The sequence below is a fragment of the Talaromyces rugulosus genome, chromosome V (assembly GCF_013368755.1).
Source record: "Talaromyces rugulosus chromosome V, complete sequence".
Lineage (NCBI taxonomy): Eukaryota > Fungi > Ascomycota > Eurotiomycetes > Eurotiales > Trichocomaceae > Talaromyces > Talaromyces rugulosus.
Genome location: NC_049565.1, coordinates 1881 through 13662, shown reverse-complemented (window position 1 = coordinate 13662; position 11782 = coordinate 1881). Strand labels below are relative to the sequence as shown.

Sequence of the window (11782 nt, the reverse complement as noted above, 5' to 3'; positions counted from 1 at the left end):
TAGTTATCAGTGTGATGTCTATTAATGGTAGTAAGAGTTTGTTGTTTATATTGCCAATATAGATGGCCTGTGGTAGCATAATAGTTGTTATTATCCTATTAGTGTTATTACAAGATAATTTATAGCGTTAATATATAGAATTAAATATTTAATATGTTGTATAGAATAACTAGCAATCTACTGATGGTGCATTGATTGTGTTAATCATGCCTAAGTCTATTATATATAATGAAACATTCAGTATATTTTTAAACTACAAGCAGTTCATTAGCCAGTTAGACTGGATTGTGATTGACAAATATCATATCATATTATATGATCAGTATGATTTCTATAAGTCAATGACGCAGTTGGGGTAGTTGGTCTGGTACTGTGCCTCTATGTTGTTGTTAACAGCGATGATGTCCTAAGAAGATAAGGAGCGATTATGTCAGCAGATGTATTTCTCTCTTAGTACTGTGCATTGGATCTGTGTGTGTACTAGTCGTCATAATATTGTATATTAGGTGGTCTGTATTATGTGGCTGTAGAAGTATGGCTGATATAATGATGTGGGAGTAGCTATTATGGTGTGGATTGAATAGGAGATCCTGCGATATTTGCCTGGTAAGGTGGTGGTATATGTTAATAGCCGGTATTAGATAGAGCAGGTTGTGGAGGCATTGGGATGCGGTGTATACTATTTCTATATGATTGATTGAGCCGGGATGTTGAGTATATTCTGACAGACGCCTAGCGGCATCATTGTGGCCATCAGTGTATTAGGTATGGGCATCGATATCCCCGATATCCAGTGTGTGATCTATGTTGGGCGTCTCTGATCATTGTTGGATTATGCCCAGGAGAGTGGGCATGCTGGGCGAGATGGGCAGGGCAGTATGGTGGTGATGGTTTTGGACGGTAATGGTGGTAGATAGGGGGACCCAGTGACTGATTGAGATGTGGGATTATTATGGGTATTGGAGCAGGTACAGTGGTATATTGATTAGCTATGTTAACGAGGCGTGTTCGATCTATATTTGGATGGGGAGGTGGATAGGTACTAGTGGCAGCAGTGTGAGAAGGGTGAAGTGGCGTGTGATAGATATTGTGTAGCAGCCATATCGGTTAAGATACAGGCCACATCACTGACTACACAGAGTGAGACCCTGACTATATCACCAGCTAGGCGGGTTTAGGTCCAGGCTAAATCACCAGTCCCAGCACCAGCGCAGTCTCTGAAACAAAAGTTAAGCAAGGTATTCATTATGGTGACAATGCTGCATACCCGGCAGAGAGGATATAATGAGCTATGGAAGCAATTACGATCACACATTGAGCATGAGGTATAAACAGTGGATTCTATCCAGGAGCATTTTGACCGGTAAGTGGGACAATACCGGATTTGCGCGATGCATGAGGTATCCAGCGAGTATTTCACATATCAATGTCCCTAGGCCGAAGGCCAACAGGCGGCGGCGTGGATCGAGGAGACCATCCGCAAGGTGACCGGGAATCAACGCAAAGATGGGAGGAACGGGTATAAGGATTATGCGGTATATTTTCAGTACCATTCGCCACAGTGGATATATCTATAATAGGTTCATGTCGATCATAGTGGATATCAGCGTACCAAAGAAGCATGTTGATATTTGGAGACAGTGGCGCACACCATAGCGTAGTTGTTGTATGGACTGATGCAGGAAGTGATCCAGCCAGCATGGGAGCGGCGGTTGACGCAGATGCCTGGGGGAGGGGTCCCTTATGAGAACTAGGCCGCGTTGATTTGTCATTTTCAGTGGAAGTTTGGAAAACATGGAGAGGAGCGTAATGAGTTAGTAGAAGAGATGATGTGGATGTGTTCATGGGTTGATGATATGATGCAGGTAGATGTTGAGAGTAGTAAGGATTCTAATTCAATTATAAGCTATATGTAGATATATATACTATAATAATATAGAAATAGAGGAGGTTCCATAAGTATAAAATGCCCGTATGATAGTTAAGTAGAGGTTTATAGGCATTGGCCTGTATGACGGTCAAGTAGAGGTTTGTAGGCATAGGCCTAACCAAAATACCTGAGTGTAGTGAACTGTACTACAATCACAAACTCTATTTTAGGGTTATTTTTGCTAGTTAAATCTAGGGTTAGTATCATAGACTACAATCACGAACTTTTATAGACTACAATCAGGTTTTATCGCCTAATCGCCCTAACCAAAATACCTGAGTGTAGTGAACTGTACTACAATCACAAACTCTAACCAAAATACCTGAGTGTAGTGAACTGTACTACAATCACAAACTCTATTTTAGGGTTATTTTTGCTAGTTAAATCTAGGGTTAGTGTCATAGACTACAATCACGAACTTTTGTAGACTACAATCAGGTTTTGTCGCCTGATCGCCCTCAAAATTGGACCAGTTATTTTCATACCATTAAATCGCTCGTCACCGGAGAATGAGCGATATTCAAGTTATCGTGCCGCTGTCGTGGTTAATTGAAAAGGACGGGTTTTTCAGGTTGTTTTGGTTGGGGTGCGACGGGCGCTAGTGGCCAGGATATATCGCGTGCGCGCCATGACGGATCGTCAGGGGTTCTGACGTATTAGGGCATGGTTATATATAATCATATATTGTCCATACTACAGATTACCATTACTATTATAGATAGCATTAGTATTTATCACATTTACCAGGGCAATTCATTATTATCATCATGTATAACACGTTTTTCGAGTAACTAGAGGAGTTTCCTATTGTGGTATGCCGGGAGTGTCGCCATGCCGTGTGGCCTAGCTAGATTGAAACGCATTTGCGTTGCGCGCACCGTTATGTGTCTACTATCATGTGCGTCACATTGGCCGATGATGTTTGTACATGGCCTAATATCGCGCATGATCTGATTGAGTTGAATATCCCGGCTATCCGGACCATAGTGATCCAACAGTTGGTCGCGTTTGTTGATGGATATTGATGTCAATTGAGTTCCTATTCGTGCTAATATATATGCACTACCATGCCTATTATGTGGCAGTATTGGATCAAGCATTATCAGTGGTCCTGGATCTGAAAGATTGGACAGCCTACCCACATGGAGCAGAAACAGATTCAGTATGAGCAGGATTAGGCATGCTGTCCCGTTCAATGCCAGCGGTTGTTTCCTGTTAAGGCCAACTCGCAGTATTTTGCGATTATTCCCGAGACGGATGAAGCTGTGGCCCCCGATGGTGATGCGTGCGAGACGTTAATCTAGAATATGCAGGCGCATTGGCGCAGCGTGCAGGAGGCCGCGGATCGGAAGATCCAGGCTGGCCAGGTCGACGAGGCCAACCCGTGGTTACGGCGAACCGAGTGGGTGAAGTATTTGGGGGAGTTCGACATCCCCGATTTGATATAGAGTGTGAGCCTACCCCCCGCGGATATCGATGGCCAGCCGTCTATTGAGCCGGAAGCCCACGCCATTTGGACGGCTATGGCGTGGTTGGCTACGATCAGCCAGTTGTCCGTGATTCACCAGATTGGGGTGTTTGTGCGGTTGGAAGCCATCTGGACTGAGCAGCATTAGACGCGGTACACCCTAACCAAAATACCTGAGTGTAGTGAACTGTACTACAATCACAAACTCTAACCAAAATACCTGAGTGTAGTGAACTGTACTACAATCACAAACTCTATTTTAGGGTTATTTTTGCTAGTTAAATCTAGGGTTAGTGTCATAGACTACAATCACGAACTTTTGTAGACTACAATCAGGTTTTGTCGCCTAACCAAAATACCTGAGTGTAGTGAACTGTACTACAATCACAAACTCTATTTTAGGGTTATTTTTGCTAGTTAAATCTAACCAAAATACCTGAGTGTAGTGAACTGTACTACAATCACAAACTCTATTTTAGGGTTATTTTTGCTAGTTAAATCTAGGGTTAGTGTCATAGACTACAATCACGAACTTTTGTAGACTACAATCAGGTTTTGTCGCCTGATCGCCCTCAAAATTGGACCAGTTATTTTCATACCATTAAATCGCTCGTCACCGGAGAATGAGCGATATTCAAGTTATCGTGCCGCTGTCGTGGTTAATTGAAAAGGACGGGTTTTTCAGGTTGTTTTGGTTGGGGTGCGACGGGCGCTAGTGGCCAGGATATATCGCGTGCGCGCCATGACGGATCGTCAGGGGTTCTGACGTATTAGGGCATGGTTATATATAATCATATATTGTCCATACTACAGATTACCATTACTATTATAGATAGCATTAGTATTTATCACATTTACCAGGGCAATTCATTATTATCATCATGTATAACACGTTTTTCGAGTAACTAGAGGAGTTTCCTATTGTGGTATGCCGGGAGTGTCGCCATGCCGTGTGGCCTAGCTAGATTGAAACGCATTTGCGTTGCGCGCACCGTTATGTGTCTACTATCATGTGCGTCACATTGGCCGATGATGTTTGTACATGGCCTAATATCGCGCATGATCTGATTGAGTTGAATATCCCGGCTATCCGGACCATAGTGATCCAACAGTTGGTCGCGTTTGTTGATGGATATTGATGTCAATTGAGTTCCTATTCGTGCTAATATATATGCACTACCATGCCTATTATGTGGCAGTATTGGATCAAGCATTATCAGTGGTCCTGGATCTGAAAGATTGGACAGCCTACCCACATGGAGCAGAAACAGATTCAGTATGAGCAGGATTAGGCATGCTGTCCCGTTCAATGCCAGCGGTTGTTTCCTGTTAAGGCCAACTCGCAGTATTTTGCGATTATTCCCGAGACGGATGAAGCTGTGGCCCCCGATGGTGATGCGTGCGAGACGTTAATCTAGAATATGCAGGCGCATTGGCGCAGCGTGCAGGAGGCCGCGGATCGGAAGATCCAGGCTGGCCAGGTCGACGAGGCCAACCCGTGGTTACGGCGAACCGAGTGGGTGAAGTATTTGGGGGAGTTCGACATCCCCGATTTGATATAGAGTGTGAGCCTACCCCCCGCGGATATCGATGGCCAGCCGTCTATTGAGCCGGAAGCCCACGCCATTTGGACGGCTATGGCGTGGTTGGCTACGATCAGCCAGTTGTCCGTGATTCACCAGATTGGGGTGTTTGTGCGGTTGGAAGCCATCTGGACTGAGCAGCATTAGACGCGGTACACCCTGTTAGAGGCGTATTAGGATGAGGAGTTAATTGTGAAGCAGGTGCGGCCGTGGTAGGAGATGTTGATGTTTTTTTGGCGTACGCAGCAGCTGTACGAGTGGACCAGTCCTTTGTATCGATTTATGCGACGACAGCGTATGGTATGGGAGCGGTTGGTTGACGCGGTGCGGATTCCACCCATCTGCTAGGTGAGCAAGGGTAAGGTGATCATGCGATCCGGGGCCACGCGGGCACCGTGGGTGGAGGAAGAGGAGGAAGAGGAGGGGGAGGAGGAGGAGGAGGAGGAGGAGGAGAGAGATACCATGTTGATTGATTCGTTGTCCGTGGACAGTAACGAACCCGATTTTTTCAATGATAGGAGTGACGGGATAGAGAAGACGATGGAGGAGACGGCTATGGGGAGAACGGTTGATGTGGATGCTATATTTGATATTGAGCGCCCCCCGGAGAATGAGGAGGAAGCCAGTAATATCACTGTGCCGCCATTGAGCCCTGTGGAGCGGGTGTGTTTGGATTTTTGCATTGAATTGTTGAACCAGCGCATCATTTGATGGGAGTATGACAGCGCATTAGTGTGTGCCGCAGCTGTATTGGGGGTTTGTGAGGGCGGTTTCCGTACGCCCGAGGATTACTCGCCTATTTTATCGCGAGTGATCAAGGTCGCGCGGTTCATGGTGGTGAAGAAAGCCGTTGAATTGAGTGACGAGCCCGAGGAGGAGGATGTGGCTGAGTTGCCCAGTTCCATGGACTATACGGATTGGGACAGCGTATATGGTGGATCGCCGCTACCTAGTTCGCCAGGCCGCAAAGGATGTTTGCAGTGGGTGACCTAGATGATGGATTGGTTCATGGTGCGCGGATCGCAAGGCCCTAACCAAAATACCTGAGTGTAGTGAACTGTACTACAATCACAAACTCTAACCAAAATACCTGAGTGTAGTGAACTGTACTACAATCACAAACTCTATTTTAGGGTTATTTTTGCTAGTTAAATCTAGGGTTAGTGTCATAGACTACAATCACGAACTTTTGTAGACTACAATCAGGTTTTGTCGCCTGATCGCCCTCAAAATTGGACCAGTTATTTTCATACCATTAAATCGCTCGTCACCGGAGAATGAGCGATATTCAAGTTATCGTGCCGCTGTCGTGGTTAATTGAAAAGGACGGGTTTTTCAGGTTGTTTTGGTTGGGGTGCGACGGGCGCTAGTGGCCAGGATATATCGCGTGCGCGCCATGACGGATCGTCAGGGGTTCCGACGTATTAGGGCATGGTTATATATAATCATATATTGTCCATACTACAGATTACCATTACCATTATAGATAGCATTAGTATTTATCACATTTACCAGGGCAATTCATTATTATCATCATGTATAACACGTTTTTCGAGCAACTAGAGGAGTTTCCCATTGTGGTATGCCGGGAGTGTCGCCATGCCGTGTGGCCCAGCCAGATTGAAACGCATTTGCGTCGCGCGCACCGTTATGTGTCCACCACCATGCGCGTCACATTGGCCGATGATGTTCGTACATGGCCCAACATCGCGCATGACCCGATCGAGTTGAATATCCCGGCCACCCGGACCACAGCGATCCAACAGTTGGTCGCGCCCGTTGATGGATATCGATGTCAATTGAGTTCCCATTCGTGCCAATACATATGCACTACCATGCCCACCATGCGGCAGCATTGGATCAAGCATCATCAGTGGTCCCGGACCCGAAAGATCGGACAGCCCACCCACATGGAGCAGAAACAGATTCAGCACGAGCAGGACCAGGCATGCCGTCCCGTTCAATGCCAGCGGTTGTTTCCCGTCAAGGCCAACTCGCAGTATTTTGCGATTATTCCCGAGACGGATGAAGCCGTGGCCCCCGACGGTGATGCGTGCGAGACGTTAATCCAGAACATGCAGGCGCATTGGCGCAGCGTGCAGGAGGCCGCGGATCGGAAGATCCAGGCCGGCCAGGTCGACGAGGCCAACCCGTGGTTACGGCGAACCGAGTGGGTGAAGTATTTGGGGGAGTTCGACATCCCCGATTTGATACAGAGTGTGAGCCCACCCCCCGCGGATATCGACGGCCAGCCGTCCATCGAGCCGGAAGCCCACGCCATTTGGACGGCCATGGCGCGGTTGGCCACGATCAGCCAGTTGTCCGTGATTCACCAGATTGGGGTGTTTGTGCGGTTGGAAGCCATCCGGACCGAGCAGCATCAGACGCGGTACACCCCGTTAGAGGCGTACCAGGATGAGGAGTCAATCGTGAAGCAGGTGCGGCCGTGGCAGGAGATGTTGATGTTTTTTTGGCGTACGCAGCAGCCGCACGAGTGGACCAGTCCCCCGTATCGATTCACGCGACGACAGCGCATGGCATGGGAGCGGTTGGTCGACGCGGTGCGGATTCCACCCACCCGCCAGGTGAGCAAGGGTAAGGTGATCACGCGATCCGGGGCCACGCGGGCACCGTGGGTGGAGGAAGAGGAGGAAGAGGAGGGGGAGGAGGAGGAGGAGGAGGAGGAGGAGAGAGACACCATGTCGATTGATTCGTTGTCCGTGGACAGCAACGAACCCGATTTTTTCAATGATAGGAGTGACGGGATAGAGAAGACGATGGAGGAGACGGCCATGGGGAGAACGGTTGATGTGGATGCCATATTTGATATTGAGCGCCCCCCGGAGAATGAGGAGGAAGCCAGCAACATCACCGTGCCGCCATTGAGCCCCGTGGAGCGGGCGTGTTTGGATTTTTGCATCGAATTGTTGAACCAGCGCATCACCCGACGGGAGTACGACAGCGCATTAGTGTGTGCCGCAGCCGTATTGGGGGTTCGTGAGGGCGGTTTCCGTACGCCCGAGGATTACCCGCCCATTTTATCGCGAGTGATCAAGGTCGCGCGGTTCATGGTGGTGAAGAAAGCCGTCGAATTGAGTGACGAGCCCGAGGAGGAGGATGCGGCCGAGTTGCCCAGTTCCATGGACCACACGGATTGGGACAGCGCATATGGTGGATCGCCGCCACCCAGTTCGCCAGGCCGCAAAGGATGTTTGCAGTGGGTGACCCAGATGATGGATCGGTTCATGGTGCGCGGATCGCAAGGCCCCACGCAATGGATGTTGGATTTGCGCACATATGGGTTGAAGATCCATTACAACACGACCAGCGCCGGCCATGTACAGTGGCAGAATGGGGACGAGTTATGTTATAAGGACCGGCAGTTCACCATGAATGAGTTTCGTGGCATGGTGCACGCGGTGGTCCAGGACGCGCGGCGGATATTGATCGACGACATATTAGGATGCCCGTCCGACGCCGTGCCAGCCATTCCATGGGACCGTTTGTATGACGACCCCAGCAATAACCAGGCACGATGGAGTTTTTTACAGGACACCCGAACGCAATGGCCCGTGGATGGGGAGCATTGGATGTGGCATCGAATCCGTCAGGACCCAGCCGTGCGGCGTCGATTCATCCAGGCCGACGGGCAAGGGTTTCATCCGGCGCGATGGATGGCGTATCAGAACCGGATCACTGCGTTTTTAGAGAAGTTGTTGGTGGCCATCCAGTTCACATGGGGTCAACCGGCGCGGGCCCCCGAGTTGTTGAGCATCCGGCACGAGAACAGTCCCATGGGTGGGATCCGTAATATGTTTATCGAGGATGGCATGGTGGTATTGGTCGCGCAGTACCACAAGGGTTACCAATTGAGCGGCGACGTTAAGATCATCCATCGATATTTACCACGCGAGGTGGGTGAGTTATTAGTGTGGTATTTGTGGTTGGTGCAGCCGTTCGAGCGGGTGGTCAGTGGAAATATATATCAACGGGACCAGGTGTCCAGCCATATTTGGACCGCCCACCCACACCAAGCGAAATGGAATTCCGAACGATTACGACACATATTGCAGCGCGAGAGTGCCATGGGATTGCGCGGTCAATCATTGCACATTGCATCATATCGTGAGGTTGCGATTGCCATCAGCCGGCGGTATTTACGCAACAAATATCGATTTGCGGCGGATGATGGAGACGACCCCGAGGCCATGGACGAGGTGCAATTGTTGGCCGATGCCGCCGATCGTCAGGCCGGGCATGATCCACACACGGCCGGTGGCATATACGCCCGGGAGAGCCGCGAGTTGTTTGGCGCCATGGCGTCCATGCGAGAACGATATCGTGGTAGCAGTCAGGATTGGCATACATGGTTAGGGTTTGCATCATGCCAGCCGCCGTCCGACCCGGATGCCGATCCATTTAGCGCGCCCCCAGCATCCAGCACATCGTGGTTCACGGACGAGGCGCAGCGCAGCCGGGAGGAACGGTGGCAGCGGATGCAGCGCATGGATGTCGACCAGGCGTTGCGCGACATGATGGGACCGGACGCCGCATTTCGCGGGCCACAGAAGCAGATTGTGCAGGCCGTGATCCAAGGACAGAGCCCGGTCATCGGCGTGATGCCCACCGGTGGTGGCAAGAGTTTGTTGTTCATGTTGCCGGCATGGATGGCCCGCGGTGGCACGACGGTCGTTATCATCCCATTGGTGTCGTTACGAGATGATTTACAGCGTCGATGCGCGGAATTAGACATTCAATGTGTCGCATGGAACAACCGGCAACCCGCCGATGGTGCATCGATTGTGTTAATCACGCCCGAGTCCGCCGTACGTGACGAAACATTCAGCACGTTTTTAAACCGCAAGCAGTTCACCGGCCAGTTGGACCGGATCGTGATCGATGAATGCCACATCGCATTGCACGACCAGTACGATTTCCGCAAGTCGATGACGCAGTTGGGGCAGTTGGTCCGGTACCGTGCCCCCATGTTGTTGTTGACGGCGACGATGCCCCGAGAGGACGAGGAGCGATTGTGCCAGCGGATGTATTTCCCCCCCAGCACCGTGCATTGGATCCGCGCGCGTACCAGTCGTCACAACATTGCATATCGGGTGGTCCGCATTGCGCGGCCGCAGGAGCATGGCCGACGTGGTGACGTGGGAGCGGCCATCATGGCGTGGATTGAACAGGAGATCCCGCGATATTCGCCCGGCAAGGTGGTGGTGTACGCCAACAGCCGGCACCAGACGGAGCAGGTCGCGGAGGCATTGGGATGCGGTGCATACCATTCCCACACGATTGATCGAGCCGGGATGTTGAGCACATTCCGACAGACGCCCAGCGGCGTCATCGTGGCCACCAGTGCATTAGGCATGGGCATCGATATCCCCGACATCCGGTGTGTGATCCACGTTGGGCGTCCCCGATCGTTGTTGGATTATGCCCAGGAGAGTGGGCGTGCCGGGCGAGATGGGCAGGGCAGCACGGCGGTGATGGTTTTGGACGGTAGTGGTGGTGGATGGGGGGACCCAGTGACCGATCGAGATGCGGGATCATTGCGGGCATTGGAGCAGGTACAGCGGTACATTGATCAGCCATGTCGACGAGGCGTGTTCGATCCATATTTGGATGGGGAGGTGGATGGGTACCAGCGGCAGCAGTGCGAGGAGGGTGAAGCGGCGTGTGATGGATGTTGTGCGGCAGCCATACCGGTTGAGACGCAGGCCACATCACCGACCACGCAGAGTGAGACCCCGGCCATATCACCGGCCAGGCGGGTTCAGGTCCAGGCCAGATCACCAGTCCCGGCACCGGCGCGGTCCCCGAAACGAAAGTTAAGCGAGGCATTCACCATGGTGACAATGCCGCATGCCCGGCGGAGAGGATACAACGAGCCATGGGAGCAATTACGATCACACATCGAGCGTGAGGCGCGAACGGTGGATTCCATCCGGGAGCATTTTGACCGGTGGGTGGGACGATGCCGGATTTGCGCGATGCACGAGGCACCCAGCGAGCATTTCACGTATCAATGTCCCCGGGCCGAAGGCCAACAGGCGGCGGCGTGGATCGAGGAGACCATCCGCAAGGTGACCGGGAATCAACGCGAAGATGGGAGGAACGGGTATGAGGATTATGCGGTATGTTTTCAGTGCCATTCGCCGCAGTGGATATGTCCACGATGGGTTCGTGTCGATCATGGTGGATATCAGCGTACCAAAGAAGCATGTCGATATTTGGAGACGGCGGCGCACACCATGGCGCAGTTGTTGCATGGACCGATGCGGGAGGTGATCCAGCCAGCATGGGAGCGGCGGTTGGCGCAGATGCCCGGGGGAGGGGTCCCCCATGAGAACCAGGCCGCGTTGATTCGTCATTTTCAGCGGAAGTTTGGAAAACGTGGAGAGGAGCGTAGTGGGTTGGTAGAAGAGATGACGTGGATGTGTTCATGGGTCGACGATACGATGCAGGTAGATGTCGAGAGCAGTGAGGATTCCAATTCAATCATAAGCCATATGTAGATACATACACCACAATAATATAGAAATAGAGGAGGTTCCATAAGCACAAAATGCCCGTATGATGGTCAAGCAGAGGTTTGTAGGCATTGGCCCGCATGACGGTCAAGCAGAGGTTTGTAGGCATAGGCCCGCATGACGGTCAAGCAGAGGTTTGTAGGCATTGGCCCGCATGACGGTCAAGCAGAGGTTTGTAGGTATAGGCCCGCATGACGGTCAAGCAGAGGTTTGTAGGCATAGGCCCGCATGACGGTCAAGCAGAGGTTTGTAGGCATTGGCCCGC

At 51.0% G+C, this 11782-nt stretch overlaps 2 protein-coding genes across 2 annotated transcripts; both read left to right on the top strand.

The window, feature by feature from the left end:
- Positions 1 to 5350: 5350 nt before the first annotated feature.
- On the top strand, positions 5351 to 5974 carry TRUGW13939_08565 (uncharacterized protein; the record flags this gene model as incomplete). Its single annotated transcript, XM_035491698.1, has 2 exons — positions 5351 to 5644; positions 5801 to 5974. 2 exons carry the CDS (start codon positions 5351 to 5353, stop codon positions 5972 to 5974), a joined length of 468 nt encoding a protein of 155 aa, XP_035347591.1.
- A 542-nt stretch (positions 5975 to 6516) lies between these two features.
- Positions 6517 to 11502, top strand: TRUGW13939_08564 (uncharacterized protein; the record flags this gene model as incomplete). Its single annotated transcript, XM_035491697.1, has 1 exon — positions 6517 to 11502. The coding sequence occupies one exon, from the start codon at positions 6517 to 6519 to the stop codon at positions 11500 to 11502; it is 4986 nt and encodes a 1661-aa protein (XP_035347590.1).
- Positions 11503 to 11782: the final 280 nt, after the last annotated feature.